At 38.0% G+C, this 26,828-nt stretch overlaps 1 protein-coding gene across 3 annotated transcripts in view; it reads left to right on the top strand.

Moving 5' to 3' along the window:
• Positions 1 to 26,828, top strand: part of npas3 (neuronal PAS domain protein 3) — a 318,422-nt gene that overhangs the window by 74,008 nt on the left and 217,586 nt on the right. For 2 of the 3 annotated variants that reach the window (XM_008398666.3, XM_008398667.3), the window contains exon 2: positions 21,826 to 21,924. The exons of the other annotated variant lie outside the window; for it this stretch is intronic. In XM_008398666.3, coding sequence (XP_008396888.1) covers positions 21,826 to 21,924 — 99 coding nt within the window. The remainder of the gene's footprint in view (positions 1 to 21,825; positions 21,925 to 26,828) is intronic. 3 annotated transcript variants of the gene reach the window in all.

The raw sequence follows: 26,828 nt of genomic DNA on the forward strand, positions 1-26,828 counted from the left end.
AAAAATAAGTTTTTGCAAATACAAATGCTACAAAAAAGTTTTTAAAAATGATAGCAAGAAAGAGGAATAGGCAAATATGTAAACAGTTTTTGTAATATTTGTTAGTCTTGCATCACACATCCTGATGACAGTTGATGGATCTTCGCCAGATATGTAGCATTCAAACCAAGCAGAGCAGCAGCCCTTCTCCTTTCATTTGTGTCCTGCAAGAGATGAGACATTCAGTAAGATGAATATATTTGAACAAAAACAACAAATATGCCTTGTTTTCTAGCCATCTTCAGTTCTGCCTACATCTTTTGCAAGGCAGTCCAAAATGTCTTTGAGTGGCTGCTTCTTTCCAGATTTGGTTGCTGCTTTGTAGACCTCCAGCAGTCTCGGAACCAGGTCATCAAGTCCGTCAAGAAAAGATTCCAGAAGGTCTTTAGTGACGATTCTTGTAAATTCAGCCCTAATCTGAGTTAACTCAGTCTTAAATCACTAAATCTCTTGGTGGAACTAATTCAGTTGTGCGATTACCTGCAATCGTGGTAGCTGATTGTATTTTTTCTTAAGAAAAGTTCTATAAGTGCAACCGAGTAGCATACTGCGTTTAGCTAGCTGCATTAACTAACTCCTGCCCTCGACAGTTAGCAAGCTGTTGTTTTATGTCCAGTGTTTAAACATGTAACAGAGACACGAACTTTTAGCTCTTAATAACATATTTTAAAAATGGATGGCATTACCAAAAAACGACAAATGCAGCTTACCTTACTTCTATGGCTCCAGCTCGCTTCGTATTTAGAAAAAATGCCCCGCCAAATTTTAACAGCCTTTGGACGGATCCAGGTCTTGGAAAAAATGGTATTCATCCGCGACTTTGCTTTCGACGTCCCTAATCTGATCAGGTGGTGTTCCTCTTCTCCATTTAATAAGCACTTCTAACTGGGATGAAGAACTTTATAAAGTCTTACTAAATCTTACATCATATTTAGTCCCTTATCAGATAAAGAGCGAATTTCCGGCACTATTTGGATCTCGCATTAATATTGTCAGTGGTGATCAGTTTTTATAAGATCCGGTTACCATTTTAAAACTCAGATTGTCGAGTTATGTTCACACATTTAAATTTATGTTTCATTGAACTGACTCACATTCTTGAGTTGAAATGCCAATAACTCATGGAATTAAGTTGAAATTACATAACTCATTATGTTAATTAGAAGTAACTTATAGAAAAGCGTTATGTCAACTAATGGAGGGCATGACTTTTAACAATGATGGTTTAAACTTAAATAGATTCTTTGAAGTCAGAATACACAAGGCGTTTGTCAAATAAAGGGGAATCCTGACAGACGCTCAGTGTAGTGGACCATCTTGATACATCCTCAATAGAAGAAAAAAGTTATTAAAAATACTTTAAAATTGACCATAAAAAATATTGTTGCATCTGTAACTGCATTCTTTTATGCTATTTTGTGTATTTTCTAACCAAAATGTCCCCCTCTTGGTCTGAGACACTTTCCTTCTTTCTCTCTTTGCTGTAAATGAGATAAGACATGAAATATTGTGCTAGTAGTGGAGACTTAGGGTTCCATATCTCTGAAGTAGCTAAATGCACAGATTTACACTCACACCATATGAAGAGTGTTCATATCTGCAACAATCGATGTGAACTTTGCTCTTTTGTCACAATATCTTAATTTTATTGGCTATGGATTTTGACGGTGTTGTTGAAAGAATGTCTATTTTATTCTGGCAAAAGTCCATCATGATGCTTGATTCATGATGGAATCAAGCATCATGATTCAAACTTATTGGTCGAAGTTTGACGCGTCTTATACATTGTGGCGGAGCATCAGGAATAATTTCTCACGATGGCAGACAATAGAAAGTATGACAGTGGAGTATGAGGAAAGAAAGGAAAAGAAGAGCACGACAGAGAGGTGATGAAGAAAATATCCAAGCTAACAGGTTTTTTTTTTTTTTTTTTTACTCATATTGGACATGGAACAGAACCATCGTCGCTCTCCGCTTTTCAAAATGTTAGTCTTGCTAACAGCGGCTCTAAGGTCTCACCAGAGTGTCTGATCTGGCGCATGCAGAAGCGCAACGATGACCATGGATAATCCATACACTACTGTACTGATCCTGCGCTCTGGGTAAAAACTGTGATCGTGTGAGTTTACTGGGCTTAGCAAGAAGCAGGGAGCTGTCAAAAATATGGATGTTAATTTTAAAGCATCAGAACAAGTTTACAAACATCAGAAACTATTCTTCTCCAGATGACGATTTGAAAGTCAGCTCCAAGTGGTGAGTGAGTACAGCCAAACAGTCTGATTTATCCTCCATCCGTCGCAGCTGTGTTGCTTTGCATGTCGTATTCAATGATGCTTAAAGTCAGTGATACTTTGGAGCGGGTTTCGGTGACTGGAAACACGCAACAGAAAGAGCGAGAAAACAGCGAAACTCACAGAAAAGTCATGCGACTACTCTGCTCGCGTGCGCTCAACGCGAACTTTAAAAAGCGCTACTAGCTTTAGCATCTCCGGCTAGCAGCAACTGTCTACTGCTACAGGCGGAAGTCCAAGGTTTGCAAAATAGCTCCTGTGCATCATGCCTTGTCCTGACAGCTAAAATCTAGTCATCACCGAAGACAAGTTTTGACCAGGTTTGGCTATCAGAGGGTTAATACTTTACCGTGATTATCTGAGCTTTGTAAGGAAATAAAGCTGATAATTACAGAGAAAGATCAGTTGATAAAAATTGAAAGAGAAATGGAGATAAAGATAGAAATGAAGAAGGAAAAATAAATACAGTACTGTACACACAGGATGAATACAATATTGTCAAGTCTTTCTTCAAGTAGTGTTTTGGAGCTCAAGTTGCTAGCTGAAGCCCCTCTGTTTTCATGTCAGCATCGTTTGAATGTGAAAGACCTGCATGAGGTCCTGTCTGTCAGTCAAGGACTTGATACACATGCATAAGTGCATTACAAAAGAAAACCAAAAACCCGTGGCCACATAAAGTAGGAGCTATATTTTTGGAGAACTGAGTTTTCCCTGGTATTTGTGTCCAAGTAAGAGTGTATAGTGAGCTGCCAGAGGATCTGTGTAAAAGGTGATGTGTGACAGACATGGAACTCTAGGACAAAAGAAAAAAGGAATTCTGAGAGAGGAGCAGATTGAGGTTGACAGACAACAGATGGATCTGTGTCTGATTTCTGTTAGCCTTACCAGAATGGAGAAACAACAAAAAACAATTCATTCTGCTTTCAGTATTCATGTCAAATCTGCTCAGCTGGCCATTGTCCTTCTACTTTGTTCTTTCATATATGTAAACTTTGCCCACAGTCACTATGATGAGCCCATAAGCATCTATTGTGTAAATGATTTCATGCCTTTCAGTATATCTAACACTACTTTGCACATTTGACTGAGACTGTGTTGCAGACTCTTAAGTCACAGATAGCTTCCCACATAATGTAAGATGTTTACAATTTATTAACTAATGACGTATCTGAAAAACATAATCTGATGATCTTGACAGAGGCATCTTATTCCTGTTTGATTATCTCATGATAAACTTTAGCAATAAATCAGCAATAAGCTATTTCACTTCAGAAAGAATCTAATCATCGATTTTTTTCAAGAAAAGACGGTGTCTATTTTTTTTGATGAAGCTGTTTACAACAGTCACCCCACTATTGCCAACTCAGCAACTTTTTTGCTAAAATGAGTGACATTTCTGACCAAAAAAATTATCGGTCAAAATCTGAATTGGTGGGTCAGGATTTTTAGAGATTGGTAATCAGAGATCGGCCAAATAACTGCAATCGGTGCAGCCCTACCTAAAATTTGTCTGCATCCAACCATTTTCTTACACCCTTGTCCCTGGTGGGCTCGGGAGGGGCGGTGGTGCCCATCTCCAGCGAGACATTTTGGGCGAGAGGCCAGTCCATCACAGGGCAACATAGAGTCAGACAGGACAAACAACCTTGCACACACACCTAAGGAGAATTTAGAGAGATCAATTAACCTGACAGTCATGTTTCTGGACTGTGGGAGGAAACCGGAGTACCTGGATAGAACCCACACATGCATAGGGAGAACATGCAAACTCCATGCAGAAAGACCTCGGGCTGGGAATTGAACCCAGGACTTTCTTACTGCAAGTCAACAGTGCAACTGCGCCACTGTGCAGCCCAATATGTCCGCATATTCCTTACAAATGTGCTAATTTGTGTCTCTGTTGTCCCAGCCATAATGCTAATGCTAAAGTGCTGTAGCCACCTCTATCTGCTATGTTTACTTCACAGCTCGCTCTGTCGCTGTGACCAGCCTTAGCACTCACACACACATTCACACATTCATGTGATTCAAACTTAAGACTCTCTTGTTATGATGTGAAAAGAGCCAACCACCACACCATGCAGACTTTAATGTCACTAAATGATTGCTCAGTTTACTCACGATAACAGATTTTGCTGAGCACTTAATTCTCAAAAATTATTGCGATAAACAATAGTATTGTTTGAAGACCATTTTAAACTGATGTAATAATATAATAATGCAAGCACATACTGCCAAAAATAAATACACTTTATTTTCAAAACACTGGAACTGGTAAACAAAACAACCAAAAACATAAATAAAATGGACTATCAGTCTCCATTAACAACAAATGCACTTGAATGAAACCTAAACACAACATGAAACCAAAGTGGAAATAAAAACTACATTCAGCCAAAAGAGTAGATTATGAAGTCTGTATCCTAAATTTCCCTTTAATAACCATTAGATTTAGATAGAGAAGATGGGCACATCCGACTACCTGATGCAATAGTTCCGTCCTCCCTCACACTAAGGAAATGAGGAAGAGAGCAGTCAGAGCACCGGAGCTGAGCCTTTTTTCATCCAGTGTCAACAGAAAGAGAAAAAGGCAGGAAGAAACGATAAAGCCGACAAATTAAAATCAGGTTGATCATTTTCATTTATCATGCGATTAATTGAGTTATTGTTTATCACGCCATATAAAAAAGTTAATGAATATAATTTAACATTGGTTACAAAACTCCATAACCACCACCAACACAACTATGTACGGAGCATAAAATATCCAGATATCCGGATATTACATAAATCCAAACTACTGGTTATTTCTGTTACATGTTTCCACAGCGTCCTGTAGTACACCGTTGTCTTTAAAGTACCTTGTTGTTTGGGTCTTTGCAGGCTTTTGATTGGTAGTAACACACATGTGGTGTGAATGACTGGGGTGAGAGCTGCTGGATGCTCTCTCTGTCTCCTCCATCCACTCTCTTGTTTACTGTGTCCTGCTGCGATGTCTGGCCATACAGAGGGAAGAGAAAATAGACATACTCTCTTTTTTCTTGCCTCCTGCTTCTTTCAATCCTCCTCTCTGTATTTTTTTCTTTTTTGAAAACAAAACAAACTATGCTAACTAAAATCCAAAGAGGCAAAGAACCACACAAACTAAATTCAAACACCAAACACATTTTAAAGAGGGGTTTAAGCAATTTTAGAGACTACACCTGTGGGCAAATCATTCTTTTGAAGGTTAATTCTATTTAATCACAATTTTGTTGTAGACTTTGGTAATCTATTTTAATGCAGTTTAAAGTACCAGTACTGTATTTTAAGGTCTGTCTTCTCTATTTTCATGTGCTCTTCTGCTCCTTTCCAACCAAATGTCCAAACAACCTTTTTGTTCAGACATGAGGACTGCGTGATTTTCTCCTATCTTTCTGATGACATGTCCACTCACATGGACGTTTAAACTCAAACCAAGGTTAGTGGGGTTATCAACATCTCAAACACAAGGCTCCCTTCCAAAACCCTCTTTTTTAATTCGTCAGAGAGAAAAGAAAGGTGAAAGGTCTTAATATAAATTACCTAAAAAAACTTTTTTTGAATCAACAGAAATTGCTTCCTTGTCTTCCTAACTCTATCCCATCTGTACAATGAGATTAAATTTCCACAACTGAAGGTGCATTAAAAACAGAAACAAGATAAATATGTAGAATAAAAGGTACAATTTCACAATTTTACTTATGAAATGAGTGAAAATGCTGTGAAATAGATGGGGAATAAATAATAAAACCTATATGTCAAATTCTAAACTTGAACTACCAAACTAAGCTTAGACACTTAACTAAAGGTTGCACATTGATTTATATGAGTGTAGGGCTGTAACCATTCCTTGATTGATTCGAGTCCTCAATTATTAAAATTCCTAGAGGAAACTTTATCTGCCTTGAACATTTTTGTTTTATTATTTAGCGCACCGTGTTCCAGCCGAGACACTATTTGCGTTGCGCAGCGTTCTCACTCCTGGCTCTGCATTGTTGACAAAAGCCAAGTGCTAGAGGCTAGTTTTTTTAATGTCCAGGTTTTTGCCGTTTTTCGGGGGACCAATAAGCATCCTTAAAATGACTGGCACGATGCCTGGACTATGGCAGCCTTTCTTCTCCCGGAGTTGCTGGTTCAGAGGGATCGGCGTGGCAGGTCGCGGTGGGATTTATGCGGGTGAGCAGATAGACTGAACATTGCAGGCTGCTGCGCTGTAGCTGACGTCTAAGTGTAGCTTTATGGATGAACCATAAAGTTAATCTCATATCCTCCCGGTCTCAACAAATGGGTGGAGGAGCACATCGTGGCAGCACGTAGCTGGTGGATGTTTCTGTGTGACAAACAACGCTGTCAAATCCCGTCACTACCTTTAACACAAAAGCTTTAAATAGCTGGGTAAGGTGAGAGTTCGTCTCTTAAATTGACTGAAGATGAATATAAGAACTAAAAGCTGGAGTATAGACATTTTTATAAGCATTTATGAGCCTACCTCTTTATTATTAGAATGAATATAATTTCAGATTTTTGTATAACTTTTCTTCAGGTTAACTTAGAAAGAGAGTTATTATTGTTACAGGTTAATTTTCCAAACTACAGAAAGGTTATTGTTAGGGAAGCTCAAATATGGAAAATTGTACTGATTTTAATAGTAACATTACTATGTAATAGTAACACTGCTGTTATGTTACATTTACTAATATTTGATTTTATAATTTTTTTATCCAATTACTCTATTAATCATGAGAATAATCAATAGAATACTCGATTACTAAAATATTTGTTTACAACAGCTCTATATGAGTGTATGAATACATGACAGTATGATGGTGTCGAGAAAAGTCGAGCTCATCCCACTTCCCCATGCTGGAGATTTTAGTTTAATAGTAATAATAAATAAAATTACCTTAAAATTAATGACATAGGTGACATCAAGACCCAACAATAGAGTCAGACTGTAATAAAATTAATCTGGTTGTGTGTGTTGTTATTGTGTCCTGCAAACTTTGCTTTAATTCTACTTCTTTCTATTTAATCATAAAAAATCAAAGTCAGGCAGAAAGAAAGTCATGAAACAGGAAAAGCTGATTTCCTTAATAAAGGGGAAGTTTCTGTCTTGCATCAGGCTAAAAATAGTTCAGACCATTCCTTATTTTAAAGCATTAAAGGTTTTTAAAGAATAAAATCTAAACGTTTTGAGAACTTGGATAAAACCCAGAGTAAAATACTTAAAATAATGACTTATAATTAGGCCAATAATTAATATTGGTTTAACCAGTGGTTGATGTTGGTTTGATTATAAGAATATTTACACTTACTCTCACACTTGTGGAAGTACTTAAAGGTGAAACAAGTAACTGTAATTTGGTATCAGATAATTACAATAATGGATTATTATTGGGTTCTTTTCAGAAGTGTCTGTAATAACTCACCTTATGATTATAATAAGAGTAACTAATAAGTTATGGTTATTATAACATTATAAATGAATGTTGAATCAGATAAACTAAAAGGTTATAAATGTGATTTTGACATTGAACTTGGAAAGGTGTAAAATGTTGTAACTGTAATTAAAGGTCACTGATGTTGTGTTGAAGGTAGATGGGAGGTGGAAGGTCAGGGGAAAAGAGGAACTGATAGGTGAACGGAGAAGATAAAGCCTTATTGCTAACCTTCAACTTGCCTAAGAAAAGGTTGGGCAGGAAACAGAGGTAGGAGGAACTGTTGAGCAACTTGGGGACATTAGAACAGAGATCCGGTCATAAGGTCTCCAGGATGATGGATATGAGATCATCTGTCCAAGCAGTCAGCCAATGAGACAGGCACAGCAACAAAGCTAGCCAATGCAAACGCACCAAAAGGTGGATAAACCCTTTATAAGGTGGGTGCAACAGAGGAATCTTGGGTTGGATCCTTCAGGCAGCTTCGAGCCAAGACGGAGATGGACAAAGAACTCTGCAGCTGAAGAAGAGCCGGGGCCACAGAACCGAAGACTGTTCTGCACATGGGGACCAACCCGTTAGCCTCGCAACATGTGGCTTCAAATCGCACTTCTCTCAACAGCTGGGTTTAGACCCCCAAAGACAAAGACCAAGGCAAAGATGAAGATAGAGACGAAGATAAAGAACAAAGGCAAAGAGGAAGAACTGGTGTGTTCCTTCCGTGGGACCAGGAAGATCGTGAGACAAGGAGAAGGGAGCTACAGAGCTGCAAGACAAGAAGCTGAGGACCGCTACGCGCATGAGGAAGTCACCCTGATGCCCGAGACCTGCCGCTCTAAGTCAGTACTCTTCCTGTACTGGGAACCTCCTGCTGCTGCAACACCTTCTTCATCATCAGGCCAGTTCTGGGGTTCAAAATGCCAAACTCTGTCCGTCTCTCTCAAAGTTTCCCTTTTTTAGCTCTCAGTGTCAGCATTAGGGAAAGATAGGCTAGATTATTGATTTTACTTATTTGATTATTTCTGCTAGTGAATTAAGCTGTACTGACCCTTGCAAAATTGCCTTATTAATAAAATAATTAGCATTTAAGAAAATCTAAAAGATGTTGTGGACATTCAATTAATGAGTCACCTTAAAGTTCTTTGATGGTTGTGAAATAGCTATGAAGTTTGATTCTGGGAGGAAAAAGTAGAAATGTTTTATAGGTTGCTTTTAGCCAAAACTAAAATAATGACCTTGGGACTTAACTCTAAGTCACTAAATTTAATCTAGCCGTTAACAAGTGCCGTTATTTTAGGAGAGGAGCTACCGTTAACAGGAGTGGTTGTAGGGGTTATGTCGCTGTGAGGGCTACTCAGCGGATTGCCCCCCAACTGTAAAAGGTCATAACTTCTGGATCGAAGGTAGTCAGAGCTAGACGAGTCCTTTCCGACCCCAGTTTAAACAGATAATTCACCACAAACTATTGCTAGGGTAAGACCCGAGTTTCTGGGGATTTTCCGGACCTGTTAGACAGAGAACTGGGCCGTAGTGAGTCCGAAGAGTTGTGAGGAGTGGGCGGGACTTACTATTGGGTAGTAACAGACAATGGGTACATGCACCACTTTTAGTGGTCAGTATTACTGGGAAATTGTGATGTAAATGCAGTCCATTTATCTTTTATGGTAATCACTTTTTGCTCTTTGCAACAGTTTGAATATGGATGCCAAAATAAAACGGCCAGACATTCTTTGTTTATACGGTCCACTTTATGAATTTATCCATAACAGAATTCCCAGTTCTGTTTGAATCCCATCCTGAAACCCTGATGGGATGGGTCCTTCTCTTTCCTACTTGAGAACCTTGATATTCTGCAGGATGAAGCCAGTAAAGGAGATATTACTTTGATTGTCTTTTTCATTTTCTTTAACACAGGAAGTATTCCTGGATCAGTTCTTCTGTGGTTTTGTGTCAGTTGTTGGCAGATGGCTGTTCAACTGAGCCAGGTTCTGGTTCTGCTGGAGATTTCTTCCTGTTAAAGGGGAGTTTTCTGTTCTGCATGCTCAGTGTGAGGGATATCTGCAGTCAGTGACTTAATGAAATTTGCTGGGTTTTCCTAAATGTTTTAACACATTTGAATCATGAACTGAAATCGACTCTATTGTTGGATAACTAGAGTCAATTTAGAATATGTCTGTGTTATTGGATTAGATTTATTTATTTGTTTTGGCAATGTGTCTTGAGACGACATGTGATTTGAACTGTCCATCCATCCATCCATCCATCCATCCATCCATCCATCCATCCATCCATCCATCCATCCATCCATCCATCCATCCATCCATCCATCCATCCATCCATCCATCCATCCATCCATCCATCCATCCATCCATCCATCCATCCATCCATCCATCCATCCATCCATCCATTTTCTTGCACCCTTGTCCCTTAATGGGGTCGGGAGGGTTGCTGGTGCCTATCTCCAGCTAACGTTCCGGGCGAGAGGCGGGGTCACCCTGGACAGGTCCCCAGTCTGTCGCAGGGCAACACAGAGACACACAGGACACACAACCATGCACACACACACTCACACCTAGGGTCAATTTGGAGAGGCCAATTAACCTGACAGTCATGTTTTTGGACTGTGGGAGGAAGCCGGAGTACCCGGAAAAAACCCACTATGCACCGGGAGAACATGCAAACTCCATGCAGAAAGACCGGGGCCAGGAATCGAACCCAGAACCTTCTTGCTGCAAGGCAACAGCTCTACCAACTGTGCCACTGTGCAGCCCGTGATTTGAACTGGTGCTATTTAAATAAACTGAATTCTGTTCAGAACCAGGTCAGACTGGATTACAAACTCTGAGAACGGACTAATTCTGCATGATATCTGAACCAGGTACACACCCATATTCACATCCATATTCACATTGTTTCTCTGTCTATGAATTTAACAGTTAAAACTGTTATTGGAAATCTGCATGTTTGTCTTGAAACATTTACAGATGCCTCAAGAAAAAATGTAAAAAGTTTGAAATCTTAAAAATGTCTTAGATCCTGTTTGGGCGACCTCTTTTAGTCATGTTGAATCATTTTGTTGGGGGTGTTATTACGCAATAGTCAGCAACACCCATACCTCCTCTCAGACTCCAGCAGACTGACTACTGACCAGCTCTCCACCTGACGGGTCTGAAAAGCCTCTAACTCCTGAGTATTACTACAGATGAGAATATAGAGGACATTCTGATAAAGCTGGGACCGAGAAAGATGCATCTAGACTCTAACTACCTTCAAATCCAGAAGTTATGACCCTCCTCAGTTAATGAAACCTGTGTAGCCTGCAGTTACCTGATTTCAGAAACCACTCCTGCTAACGGTAGCTCTTTCCCTATTAATAACGTGCACTTGTTACAAGATGAATTTAGAGATTCGGCACGAATCCCAAGGTCATTATTTTACTAACACCAAAGAAACGTCTGAAGCCCCCTAATTACTAGGATCATGACCATTGATTTTATTTTAACCAGAAGAATTAATTTTCAATTGACTCAATTAATTTAACTGTCCACAGCATCACTTAGACTTTAATATTTTATTAGCAAGCTTTAGCAGGGGAAAATGACATACAGCTTCTTCAATCAAAAATCAAGGGATTTATATATGTAAGAAATTTGGAAATCACACTTCCCTCCAGTCCCTATACTGTGCCACTGAACTATAGGAGACTCTTTGGGATGCAGTTCCACTCGTCCCCAGATGCTGAGTTGATCTTGGCAGCAGAAACTTTAATATCCATGGTCAGGGACCCGTCTTGTCATGGCAGAATCCTGTTTAGAATAGATCCAAAGTTGAACTGGTGAGTATCCTCCATGAACTCAGTTCTTTATCCATATGCGATCTTCGTCTATCCCCCATGTCTACTGCAGCATCGTTGAAATCTTTTGGGTTGAGTGCAGGGCAGTTGTCAAATCAGAACCCGGGCTGTGGGTAAAAGGATCTTGTTCCTTTCTCGAGCAGTGCAAAGTCTTCACCTTCCCGGGGTATCAAAGCATAGCCCTCAGTTGATACTGCATCTTCATGTGGTCTTGACTTGAACACTGCGGAACAAAGAACCCCGGTTCTTCCTTCTCATGTATTTTTATACTCTCTGTATTTTGGTTGCGCACTCATCAGCAGCTTGCGCAATCCTCTATACCTTCTGCATTTCAGTTGTGTACGCCTCAGCGGCCTACACAATCCTCTTTGCACAATTTTCCTTGACGTCAAGCGCCTTCGGTTAACCGTCGACCTTTTCCCTACTTGACTCTTGAACTTCCTTTTTCGTTGAAATACTCTTGCTGAAGTTCTTATCTGTACTCAACATCTGGTCCTCTGTGTGTTTCACATCCCCACTTCTTGTTTCTTCCATGCTCACAATTCTTCCTCCCACTCAGCCTCTGATTGCGACACAGTATGAGACAATTCCATTTAACTTACAATTATTACTTTTATCCATTTATGATTTTTCCATCTTTACTTTTTCAACCAAATCACATAACTCGTAACATTAATTAATAGTGCACCTAAAACAAAGATTATATACATTTCAATCAACATTAAATCATAATTCAAGATTACTTGTTGACTCTAGGTTTCTGTGACCTGTTTTCTGTGTGTCCTGGAAAGATCTCAATCACTTCCAACCAGGTTTCACGACAGGGGAAAATTTCAATGCTTTTTTTTTTTTTTTTAGAATAACACATTTTGAATAACATTTCCTGCTATTTTTAGATTTTTCTTTTAACCGGTTACTGGTGGACAATTTTGACTTCTGACATGTCGAACAGTTTGAATTACTAGATAAATAGATGAATCTGAAAAAAAGACAAAACGGAAACAGAAGAGCAGAATGCGAGCATTTGAAGGTGTGTTGGTGTGTGACAAACTTGTTGTCTTGAGTGTGTGCGCGCATCATTTGTACATGAACAGGGCAACTTGAGCAAGTCCTTTTTACAACTGTGTTCTGCGTGTTGTGTGTGTGCGTGTGTGTGTGTGTGTGCGTGTGTATGCGTGTGTGTGTGTGTGTGTGTGTGTGTGTGGGTGTGTGTGTGTGTGTGTGTGTGACATACTGCAGAATGCTTCTACCTGTAAATGTCAGCCAGTTGTTCTCAGGGATGACAGCTAAGAAATCAGCGGTAAATCAGGCTGGAAGCCTGCTAAAGAGGTGATTAATAAACATGTCATCTATGCGTGGATGCATCTGTGAGTATAAAGAGGTGTGTGTGTGTGTGTGTGTGTTTGGGTCTGCTGACATAGACCCTATTTTCTTTAAGACAAAGTAGGTGAGTAAAGAAGATCTGAAAAACATGGACAGAATTACGTGGTAGGATGGAGGATTAGTAAGTTGTGTTGATTTAAATAGAAACAGAAAGTAGCTTCAAACTGCTGCATTTAAAAGGGGACAGGTTATCTCTAGTCTCTAAAACAAAGGGGATTTTTTTTTCTGTTATCCAGTTCTAAGAAAAAACAGAGTTTTCTCTGTTTTTGCATACGTCTACCTTTCTGTCTGCAGACTCCACAATCCAACTGTGCTCCATTATTCCAGAACCAGGATGCTGCTTCCTCTTTGTCGTTGTTAAAATAAAAAGAGAGATGGTAAAGCTTCGCCCTTCATCACACTTAGCCCGGCGACCGTGCTGCTCTCTAATGGAACTTCATCCATTTCAAATGACAGAATCCATTATGGCTGCATGCACTGCTCTTCAGCGCAAGTGTTGCATGCACTGGATTTATTCTAGTTATTTGCTGATAATGTGTGCAAACTAAACTGAGCCACATTTTTTCTCATGCACATGCTTAGCTTGAGGTGGGGTGGTGGATGTAAGACACTTAGAGAAAATCTACAAATACATTTATAAATAGGTATTGTATGATTATTATAGTTTGTGTAACAACTTGCTTGTTTTTATTTATTTAGAATTTTTCTTTAAAAAAAGCTCTGGGTTCTTATTGTGGCTAATGCATTGCCTATGGCTTATGTAATGCTTAAAATACCATCTGAAAGCTCCCAGCTTTCATAAGGTTTAGAGAAAATAATATTTTTATTCTAGATATTTATTATTATTTTATATTATGGGTTCCAAAACAAGACTATGTATAACACTTCTTCCCTGATCCCCCTGCATTTTCATGGGCCCCGGGGCCGCAGCTGCCTATGAAAACTATGGGAATTGATAGATTTTCTGTGAATAATTTGAAGTTACATTCCACAGAGATCTGTGAATACTGTTGAGGGTCCACCATATTAGCCTTTTTAACATCTAACATAAGAACGTGGTTTTGGGGGCTAGCCTTTATAGAGTACATTATTGAAAAACACAAACATTTCAAGGAATCACAGAATGAGCATCTGACTTTTTTATAATTATTGTTGAGTTGAGGAACTATCTAGTTATCTGGATTTAATGAAATGTCATCAGAAAATGTAAAGCAAAATGTTAAATTAAAAAAATTGTGAACAGGTGTTTTACACATGATTAAAATCGTTAGGAAGTACCAGTTTACCCAATTCACCTCCCCATCATCCATCTTAGGATGAGAATATTGACTGTGGAAACAAACTAAAATATCTAAATAATTTATTTTCTCCTTTACACAGAGGGCTACTTCTCTGTGATAAAAGAAGAACAACTTTTCAGGCATTTTGCAATGTGCCACAGCAGTTTAATGTTGTCACCAGACAGGGTTTGTTACCGAGCAATAACATACATTCAGAAGGACTTTTTGATTAGCCAATCATATTTTGATTTGCAGTTCACATGTATTCTGCACCCCTCCAAAGTATTGTTGTTGACCCCATAAAGCTGATTCTGGTAACAGTGGAAATACCCTCAGCTGTTAGGAACCAGTTTATTGGTGCAGCTCGGCGTTCACTGAGACCTGTCAGTTTCTATTGGTCGATAGCTGTGAATACCAGAGGACAGCCGTTGTCTCTATGCTTCTTATGGCATGTTGTCTGTATTTTGTAGCTATTTCAACTATCACTGCTGCTGTGGCCATGAACCCGCTTTTAGGTTTCTGTTGTTAGAAAAGATGAGTTTGTTTTCAGATACATCCAGACATCCGCAAGTCTTTAGACTTTCCCCAGCAGAATTGATAAACTATAACTCTGGTTTTAAAGTTGTTGCACTGACTAGCAGTCAGTTTTAGAATTCATTTTAAAATTTTTATCTCCACCTTCACAGCTTTATGGGATTAAATTCTATGCTTAATTCATAAAGAAATAAGTGATTTTTATTGAATTTTATTCAAATCTGTACTGAAAGAAAACTGAGAGGTTGAACCTGAACCAGAATATGAGCACTAACTGTGGACAGCTGTTTCTGTCAGTGGTGTGTATTGGGTGTGTATGGTTGTTGCAGAGGGTGGACGTTTGACCCTGCCCTGGAAGTTCTTGAACACTCTCATAACAAACAATGTGGTTACACCAAATAAACACTGATGTGTATTCTTGTATTTTATTGGTATACATGAGTGTGTATGTGTGCGTGTGTGTGTGTGTGTGTGGGTGTGTGTGTGTGTGTGTGTGTGTGTGGCAGTGTCGCTTCCCACTAAACTGACACATTTTCAATCACACGGTTTATTCTGTGGAAATTGTTGAGAACGAGAAAAAAGACCAGATTTCTGCAGCTCTATGGGCTACAATAGGACAAGCCAGGATTAGTTTTTTTTTTTTTTTTTACTTTGTGCGAATGTGTGTGTGTGCGTGCGTGCGTGTGTGTGTGTGTGTAAAACCGTATGTGTATGTATTCCCAGACAATGCCCTGGTAGCCAATTTGTAATATATAGTCAGCCTTGAAAAATGGCCCAGATCTCCCCTTCGCTGTCTGCAATTTAGCTCTGCCTGCACCCGGCAATACCCATTGTGCTGCCTCCCACCACTGCCATTTTGGCTTGATGGAGTGTGTGTTTAGATCCAGTGTGTCTGTATGTGCATTTCAGTGTGCTTTTACCTATAAGTCAGTCTTTGGATGTGTGCCGATGTGCACAAACCAGTGACATTGTTTATTCACAGGTTATTAAATTTCTGCATGTGTATCTTTGCCTGTGTCATTATGTGACTGTGTTTGTGTGTGTGTGGTATTGCATTGAAATTGTTTTGCCCAAGTCTTTATCCTGTGAATGTAGTATTTAATGTGACACAGCAACAGGTCTGTCAAAATTAGAGAATGGTGCACAATCCAAATGAAAACCAAAAAAAAGTTGAGGAAGTAGCTGAAGGGATGATTGAACAAGACAGGGAAAAAAAAGACAAAATCAGGGTGAAAAATAAAAAAATCTAAAAAATCTATATACGTACAAACAAAAACAAATGATGGCAATAAAGATGAATGAAAACACAGATCAACAGAACCGAAAAATTAGTTTATAAAAGTTAGGTAGAGGGACACAGAAAGACGAAAGAGGAAATAATTTGCTGGACAGATACAGATACAGAGGCAATAGGCAATGTAAGTGATGCAAGAAATATTAGAAAAGGAGGGAAGAACAGAGTGAGGAAAAAAGGAAAGAGACGAAACAACAGGGAATAGGGACAAGAGAGGAAGAGATCATGGAAAGAAAAAAAGTCAATGTAGAAGAAAAAAGAGAGCCAGAGAAATGGAGTAGGAGTAGTGTGATGTTGCTGAAAGAAATAAGTGACGTGATGAGTGACCTTATGAACCTCATTCTTTCTCTGGAGATTGATTGTTTTACCAAAGGTCTCACTTCTGTTAATAGCAGACACAGCAGGGTGGAGAGGTCAGCTGTGAGTGTGGGTTTGTGTGATGGAAACTTCATTTAATAAAGAAAAAAACAGGACAATTTCTTTCTATTCTTTGAAATAAAAGGAATCTGACCTACAGTCAGTCAGTCCCTTTTCATTTACATGACAAGGAAAATATTAGTAAATCTATAATATATAATATAGTATATGCAGCTCTGGAAAAAATGAAGAGACCACTTAAAATGATCAGTTTCTCTGATTTCACTTTTTATAGGTACATGTTTCTAGTAAAATGAACATTGTTCTTTTATTCTATGAGCTACTGACAACATGTTTCCGAAATTCCACGTAAAAATTTATTTATTTGCAGAAAATGAGAAATGGTCAAAGTAATGAAAACGTACTTTAAGACCTCAAATAATGCAAAGAAAACAAGTTCACATTCATTTAGAAACAACAACACTAATGTTTTAATTCAGGAAGAGTTCAGAAATCAATATTTGGATTAATAGCCATGAGGTTTTCAATGGGGTTCAGTGCAGTGGTCTCTTAATATTTTCCATAACTGTATATGATCATTATGAAAATGAAAGCTGTGCATCTATTCCCATAGTTGTGCAGCGTTGGAAACAACTGCCCACAACTAGGGTATAGTTAGGGGATGTGGAGGTGACATTTTCCACAATTCATGGTTCCATCGATTGTAAGATGTAATCAAAGTAGCAAAGACCTTCACCCCATCAACATGTTTGTCTGGATGTTTCTCCCTTGATGAAAAGCCGTGTTAGAAATGGTTCACAAACTGTTTCACTTTTGTTTTAGTCCACAGAATATTTTGCCAGAAACCTTGGGGATTGTCACCATGTTCAAAAGTGAGGCGGGTCTCACTTTTGCCAACCCATCAAAGGTATTTGACGGGTTTTTGGTCAGCAGTGGTTTTAGTCTCGGATGCAGATGGATCTCAGTCTGCTTTTTATATCTGAATCATGACCCCTGACCTTCACTGAGGTGATCATCTCAATGCTTTAGATGATGTTCTTGTTGTTTTTCAAACCCAGGATAAAACAATGCAACTCTTGGATTACTGACTGACAGCAGTAAAGATAGAGCAAAAAACGGGTGGATGGAAAGGCGAGGTTTTGTGCTTTGAAACCATCATTTTCATGTTTTGCTATGATGTATTTTCCATGGAATAAATGTAAAATAGGTACACATCACAGAGCTATGATGGGAGGTTCCTCAGGGTAAAGTATGTGTTGGTGCTTCAGACTGAGGGCAGGAACCAAGTCCTGCTTGAAAAGGAAACCACCATCTCCACAAAGCTTTTCTACACAGGAAAAAATGCAGTGCTGTAAAATTTTCTGGTATGGCTTCACTGAATATATTGATCTATTGACCTCATTTGCCCAAATAAGATGATCCTGATTGTCTCTTGAATCGGCTTTGCTTCATAATCCATTCAAGGCTTGAAGTAAATTATGTTTTTCCCTTATCCTCAACTTTCTAAATGATCTACTTAGAAACAGCACTGTGCGAACAGCCAGCTGCTTTAGCGATGAGTTTCTCTGGCTTACATTCTTTAACTCTTCCTTGGCTTGGCACACGCTGAGCAGGAGCGCAGCAAATAAAAGTTAGGTAGGTCGGACAGCGGGGCGTGGGGTAAACCTTTAGATCCTGAAAGCATAAAAAGCACCTGGTAAAAGCACACACAGGGTCAGGTGCGACCCCGCCAGAACGCGCACAGAGTAAAAAACTTGAGGGGTCCAAATGAACCTATCTCTTAAGAAGAAGGCAGGGTTAAAAAGAAAGTTAAAAAAAATGTTGCATCTGTATGCTAGACGGCTGTTAAGTCACCAGTCTTCACGATGATGATTTTATACCAACATGACTTTTATTTGTTTATTAGAGTGGATCCCATGTATTTGAAGGGTTTAGCAAACACGACCACCCACAAATAGCTGAAGTTTATGAATACTTAAAACCCTTTCTAAAAATACTTATAACTACCTATTATAGCTCAGACACAAAATATACCTTATTTGCATTAAAACACATTGGAAACATTGGTTCTACACAGAAGCTAACATCTGCGGTTTGTTATTTCCGCTCTTGGTGGGACAGCCAATCAGTGCCAAGGAAAATGAATGTGGCTTTTGGATTGGCTGCTTTGCAAATGCTAACCAATAGCATGTCAAGTAGCTTTGTGCCTTTCTGTTCTGCTTCTCAAACTGCTTCTCAAGCTGCAAATAGTCAAATTACCAACCGATAATTTGAGTTGCATTCCAGAGAGAAATCTGCAAATAGTTTAATATGGGAATACTAAACTGTGAATAGTTAAGTTCCCTGTGGCTCTGTTTGATTTAAATTGATACATTTATGTGTTAAGAATAAAAGATTACAGTTTTAAGAAAAAAAGCAATGGAATCTGCCTATAATTTATTATTAATTCAAATAATTCCTGCTTCTGCTCCATGGATTAACCATTGGCATGATCCCGAATCCTTTTTCCAAATAGCCACACTTGTCTTATTTTTACTGCTTTTAAAAACATTTTTAACAGATATGTTCCCTAAACTTGCATCGAATCAAAAAGCAATCCAATTTCTAGACTTTATCTGGGTCATTTATTGTGGAAAGCAGCTCTTTGTGTTCTGCTGTTGCTGTAAACTGAAACAGGTTATGCCGGCGCTGCCCTCACTTCAACCTCTGACAGGAACAATAGTGGGCAGCTCGCCTCAGAAAACTGTTTTACAGTAATACATGTCCACAAAACAAGAACGACATTATCAATGGTTTCATGGTGCGCTACACAGTTCAGCTAATGTTCTTCTAGAAGCTGGCACCGTTTCACTGTTTCTCCTTTTTTCTTTCCTCTCACTCTCCAGCCTCTCTTGCTCTGCCTCCGTTTCGTAGTTTTTCTTCTCTTCTCACTTTTTATTTTTCTGACTTCTCCTGTGCTCCTTTTTTCAGTATGAAAAATCCACATCAACATGGGTTTTGACAGCCTGTCTTTGGTGGGTGTGTAAAATTTGAATAATTCTCTGTGCATAGACTCTGGGGCGGCTTTGTGTTTTGTATTTGACTGCGTCGCTTCGCCTTCCTGTCAAATCCCAGCCAGCACCGTTTAGCTTTACTATAAATATATAAACGGAGAAATAAAGCAGCTAAACTGGAGTTGTATCTGTTTATTCCTGAATATTTTACAAACCTTGAGCTGTTTAGTCGACCAGTGGATACTGGTCGACTTTTTGGGTTTTTTTTTTGTTGAGACCCTGTTGGTTCCTAACAAGTTAAGTTAGGTTGAAATGCTGTGCTGATTTATCTGAATCAGAATCAACTTTATTTACCAAGTTTGCAGGAATAAACAAGGAATTTCACTCTGGTTTTCATCACTGTCAATCAAAGAACAATCACAAAACAACAAACTACAATATAAAGCAAACTAGGGATGTCAATGCAGTTAATCTAAAACATTTAACGCCTTATTATTACATAATTGAGATTTACTCGTTTTCACCTAAAAGCCTCTCTCCCGCTAAGGATTACCTATTTCACAGCAGCGCTTTACACGGTTAACCACGACTTTGTACAAAATTCATAAATTCAGAGTCGCAAATGTGAGAGAAAAGATGAACGAGGAGTTAGACTGGTGGGCTCAGAGGCAACCAGGGGCGTGGTATAAGTGATGACAATTCCAGGGGCCCTGACCAACAGGGGGCCCTCCATAATTTAATTATTTATTTTTTGTTTATAGAAATGTAAAAAAAAATCAGGGCCCTGTCAATTACAAAATTAAGCATATTGTATTTTCAAAGATTTTTAGCAGTAAAAATTTAATGTTCCCACTCCCAGACCAAATATCACACATCCATATTTGCCTTGAACCCCCCTATCTGCGTTAAATGGTTCATTCCTGCTTGGAACACTTCAGAGTGACACTGTATGCAGCAGACAGTGGGAGACACGAACGACTGTGGCAGTTACTATGCTGTTAAGAAAAGTTATAAAATCAGGTTTTTTTAAAAACAGAGAGAGGGCAGAGGGAAAAAGGCAAGAGTGTTAATTTATAACCCAGTTTTTTTCCAAGAGAGGTGAGTAGACTGAGATTATCAACCATTTAGCATAATTATCTTAGCTATAAACTACTGTTTGCCTCCATTTCACTAGCATTTAATGAATTAAGAAAAAAAATGTACAGCATATTCATATATTTAACTTGTCCCTTGTACCTTTTACCACTTAACAACAGATGAGTCAGTCAGCAGCAGCTCTAATCCACATCACTCCTGACCCATCCTCTCCTCTCCTGAGTGAAATTAAAGCTGCAGTATGTAACTTTTAAATAAATATTTTTTTCACATATTTGTTAAAACTGTCATGTTGTGACAGTATGGTATGAGAGGTAATCTGTGTGTACAGTGATGTAAGTTTGGATAGAACCAAGACAGTATGTATCCTATCCATTTATTGTAACGATGAATCATAGTTCCACCAAAGGAGCAGAATCAGTTAACATTTCTTTTCTAAATTGTAAATGACTTCTTTTAAATCGTCCTTATCCTAGAAAACCGAGATGTTTGCTTTGAGACATTAACGCATTATCTTTAATAGTTTTGAAAATGTGCAATTTTACATTTCAAGCTTACAAAGTTTAGCAAAACGATTAATCAAAATTAACCGCAACGCTGGAGTGTGATTAGTCTGAAAAATTATTTTAATCGATTGGCAGCACCAAAAAAACACACCTAGTAAAAAAAGGAGTAGGATATTAAGAACTGACTACAGCAGGACTGTATAAGGGTGTGTGAGTGTGTGCAGCCTTTTTTGTTTTCTTAGATTCCTCCAGGCTTTTTCTTTACATTTTTGTTTTGCATCTTGCATAAATTATCATAGAGACATTTTATTATTTTTTTGATGGAACATTTCTTTGAACAGAAAATTTAGAGCATTGTTTTTTAGCTGGAGAGTTTTTTTCATAATAGATATGGTGTCTATATTTGTTGGATTTTCTATTCCATTGAGCTAAAAATGCCCATTTTAAAATTATTTTCTGACATGACAGCATCAAATTATTAATACTGTTTAAAAAAAACGCTTTCATGTACAGTATGTACGTGCCAGCGGTACTTGTACTTCACTTTGTATTAGATTAATACATATATTCTTAATATCTATTCTCCTTTTCACTTTTACAATGGTGCTGATATTTTGTCCTGTTTATTTTTCCCTCACTCTCTCTACATTTCCTGGTTCTGTGTTCTAAGGCTGTCGTTTAAGAACTTTTCCACGCTTTATCTTTGTGTGTGTTTCACAGTGACCCCTACTGGGAGCGGCCATCTAATGCAGGCAGCTGCTCGAACGCCCGGCCCAAGACCCTTCACCTGGCCGGCCAGCAGCATACCTCCTCACCATGGTAACGTTGGCGTCAGCTCCTCAGTAGCTGTAGAATTAGCAGTGGTAGATTTTGTGTTTGTGTTATGCATCTATCAAGAGCAAATGATGAATGACAATTGGGATTAGGTTGTTTTCTCCTTAGTTTGAGTCTTTCTTTTTTGGGGCATCAGCATTTTTTATGATATTCACCAAGTAATGTCACTGGATGAAAATATGTATAGAGTTGGTTGCATAATTAGTTTTAAAAAGTCCTCCATAACCTGAATGAGTTCTAGAAAAATGATGTGTTTTTCTGAAATCCCAAAGTCAACTTATCCATTTAAAGTTCTCCATTAAGCACCGTGGTTTAGTCACAAATTTAAAATCCAACACCTTTGCTTGGCTTAGAGTTAAGATTTTATTGTCTCTTACTAATATTGACCTAATGATAGACAATAAGTGGATAAAAATAATTGTCCTGAAAACACGAATGCTCACTTTTTGCCAGTATTCAAACCTTAAAGGATTTGTTTAATTTATATTTGGTTAGAGATAAAAACAGAAGACCAAAGTTTTTTTTGATCATGTAACAAATTGACATATTGGATTTAACAAAGCCTTAAACAGTCAGTCAATAAGTTTAAAATCAGCGGTTTTGTGCACTCATTAAAATGATTCACCAACATGTTTTTATTAAAGATAGTGTACCGGTAGTTAAAAAAAAGTCAAGAATTCAATTCTTCTTTGGTAACGAGTACAGTTTGAATTTATACTAGACTAAATTTAGAGTCTGTGTAAAATAAAGTGGTTTTCAGAGATTATCTTATTATATGTACACAGTAGTGAAAGAATAAAGGAAAATATGGAATAAAACCAACTAAATTTAGTAAAATATTTCTGTACATGTGAGATTATTATATTTTGTTCTGCTTTTTATCATAGAGCTACTGATAACTGTGAATATTTGTCATTAAATTTATTTGATTGATCATTTTCATGATACATTTTAGTTATTGAGGGTAAATAAAAACAAAACTGACAGATTGATCAGAAATGTAATTTTTGCTATTTTCTCCACTGTTTGCCCTACTAGAACATCAACAAGTATCAGTGAGTTTGGAAATATGATTAAATGCAGTTTCTGTGTGTGTGTGTCTTGGTATGTGTATTTTTTAACGTCTACATTTACATGAAAACCTGTTTCTGAATATGTACTGGTGTTCTGTACTGATTTCAAAAATCTGTCATCCCTCTGCAGTTCATCATCCTCACTTTTGCTGTAAGAGATCAGAGCTGGAAAAAAATTGATTTGACCCTAGGAAGTCAAATCTTGCCTGATGCATTGTATGAAATATTTAGTTTTTGTTTTCGCGTTAGATCACAGTACTAGAGAATAAAGGGGATTTGTGACAGAATGTGGCAGAGCTGAGAGGTGACAGCAGTCAGTAACTCCTAATTCAGTAAACTTAAGTATGTGAAGGAGGAGGAACTGCACAGATAAAAATAATGACCAAGTGAACAACTTCCAGACACTACAATTAAAGTCCAGATGCAGGTTTTACCAGTTAGGTAAATTAATGCCTAAATCACTGGTTTGAGTCATGACTCACTAACGAAAGATAAAAATAAAACTACAAACTATTACTCATGCCCCCTTTTCAGATAGGGTTAATAAGCTCTGAGGCGATGGCAGTTACTCTGAATAAACTGACCCGGCTCAATGACACCCAGAGTCTTTGGTTTCAGAACAGGAGATATCAACTAGGTAACTCAACTCTGAGTCAAGTTACCCGAGTTAAGCCTGAGCATGAGTACAGACGCTGTCATCAATGGAGTGCAGATAACGCGATTCATCATGACAACAAGTAAAAAGAAGCCTACATGTCCAGCGGAATTAGAAATGTAATGAGAGCATAAACAGAATATGGGATCATATTTAGCATATATAATATGTTAAATATGTTTTGACATATTTAGCAAAAGTATTGCTAAACATGTCAATACTTAGCAATAGTGCAAAATAGCCAGTGTTAGCATGACAGACAGTTGATGTGTGAGTGAGATTTTGCAGAGAATTAGTAATATTCTTGATGTTACAAATATTTAACGTTCAATAGAGGACGGATTATTTGATTTGTCTAAACCAAATATCCATAACTTCTGTACTTAGGACACCCAAAAATAAATGAATAGATTATACCTAAAGTGCCAAAATGTGGTAGTGACTACATTACCGGTTGCACCGATATCTGGCTTTCTGAAACGGAAAACCCAGGATATGTTCATAGTTACCCCAGAACTGATCCTCCTGTCTGAAACGGGGCCCTGCTCAGGTATGTATGTGTTTGTGCGCACGTGTGTGAGTTTGTCTGCTGTGTTTATGTCTGTCTAGCTCTAGCTTAGTGTGACACTAATGCAATGAGCTTGTGTATGTTTGAGCGTTCACGCCTACAAGGTGAAATTGAGATAAATGGTGGAGCAGCTGGGTGGCCCAAGATGTCCTCTCCGCCTGTCTGTCCTGCTTATATATGTATATGTGAGCATTTATGTGTGTTTAGGACTCTGCATTTGCTTTGTGTGTTTTTATTTGTTTATTTGTACATCTGTGTGCAAATCTCAGCTTGTTGTGGTGAGCTGAGGTTTGTTCTGTAAAAATAAGCAGAGTTTCATACATAAAAGGAGACAGTTTGTGGTGATTGATATCAACTTAATATAATATTTTGTGGAACTATTGTGATAACAAAGATTATGATAAAAAAACAACAACTGTTTATTACTTATTTTTAGGTAGCTGTATGGATGTGATTACCATAAACACAAATACTGGTTTTGAAGAACATTCCCAGTGAAGTAGACTCATTCAGGACACCACTTTCTCAAACAAATGTGAGTTATATCACTAAACTGCACTTAGTCATATTTCTGGATTTACTGACATTTTATGAGGCTCACATGAAACTAACAGCGGAGAAAACATTTTCGATTTACAGTCACTTTGGGTTTTTCTTTAATTTACCTTCTGTAACTGAAATTTATCATGAAAATAATAAACCAAAACTCTTATCATGATGGGAAATGTTTCAGAATTTTTTTCTCTATCTAGATTTATGTCAGCATTCTGACTGGGCCGCTGCAAAACATTAATAAATAAATGACTTTAAACCTTAAACCTAATTATTCAAGGAATATGAATAATTATGGTCTTAAATGTAGAGAATACAGAAATAAATATAAATGAATACAGTTTAAAGAAATAACATGGTTATATATTTTTTTAATTTTCAGAACTTATAAATGTTGCAGCACAAAAAATCTCTGAAGACAGTAAGCACAACTTCTGTCTTCATGAGGTTAAAACTGGCATCAGATTTTATTGGTTGGAGAATTTTTGTCTTGTCTTTGGTGAAAGACCACGAGCCATTTCTCACATTAGCGCTGGACCTCCGTGTTTGTTTTGGTTGTATTTACCCAGAATGCCCTGTGCTATTATCCGTTTCCTGGTTTTGGAACGGTCTCTGGTCTGTTTGGTGTTCACATACTCATTCAAACCACACCAGATAGTTTACTTCAACCAAATACAGCCTTAGGTTTTCTACCGGACCAGAGTTTGCTGTTTTGGTCCACATTAGAGTTAGACTGCGCATTCACAACCAAACTTAGTTACAGTAACCGGGCGGGTGGGAACAGACCCTGAGATGATGCGTCTCTGCTGTGCTACTACAGGCTCAAAGGAAATCTTCCCCTTTCACATTCTCTGTTCCACCACTCCAACATGTTCAGAACATATTATAACTTTAGTGCTTCAGAAAAAAAAACACCTTCTCATTTACTGTATGTTGTAAATATATGGCATTTAATCTATTTTTCTTTCTAATGTTTGTTTCCTTACTCCTTTCTATGCCTTCCTTCCTTCCCTTCTCACCTTCATCGGGTTCACCTTTGTACCTGCTTCCTCTTCATGTGTCTGTCTCTCTGAGAATAGTTTAGATGGCGGGGGTGTGATGCACTCTGATGTGAGCTCTGTCTTCTTTCCAATGTCGCACGAGTCGACTCTAGCGTGTTGCTGACTTTGGTTAACTTTCTTTCTTTGATGCCACACCTTCTCCCTCACCTTGCCTTCTTTTTCTAACCTACTTTTACCTTCGATTTTTTTTTGTCACTCGCCAAAACAATAGATCCTTCTTTTCTCCATCGGACTTTTTATTTCAAAGAGAACATCCGAAATTCAATAATTTAACCCTCTCTCTGTCTTTGTCTTTATTTTTCTATTTTTCATCACCTACCTGTGTCTTTGTCTGACAGGGAACATGTTAATAATGGATTGCATAGATTCAGACAGGGAGAAAAATGTGAGCGCATGAGCATAAGGTATTCTTTAAATTATATTGTGAAAGGCTGTGTGCTGCTGTCAGTCTTCGGGTTCTTCTCCTTTTTAGCTAATCTAATCAAAATGTACTTTTGTGTTCTAAAAAGAAGATAGATTGTGGACTCAAAAAATGTGCTGTTGGTTTCGAGCTGCATTCAAAGTATAGCAGTTTGTTGCATTCTGTCCTATTCCTGGGACTCCTTTTTTTGTTTGTTTTCGACCAGGATTGTAAATCTAATATTTAATCTCTGAATCATCAGATATGAGCATGATAAGAACAGATACATTTTCCTTACCTGAGTTTGATCTGTCATGACAATAAGGATATGATGTTTCTCAACAAATAGTGTTTTCTAAGGCTAATACATGGCTTATTAAGGGTTCACTGTGGTTTTAATAAAAGTGGTTATTTTAGTTTAAATTTTATTTCATCTTTCTCTTTTAATAAAATGTTTTTTTTCTAAGGACTATTCTAAGCATCTGACCTGACACGACCCCTCTGTGTTTGAGGTGGAGAGATCTCCCTGCCATCACCCTAATCTTTAACTCAACCAGCAGATTAAAGTCAGTAACTAGCT

Source organism: Poecilia reticulata, chromosome 22, assembly GCF_904066995.2.
Source record: "Poecilia reticulata chromosome 22, P_reticulata-male-v2, whole genome shotgun sequence".
Taxonomy (NCBI): domain Eukaryota; kingdom Metazoa; phylum Chordata; class Actinopteri; order Cyprinodontiformes; family Poeciliidae; genus Poecilia; species Poecilia reticulata.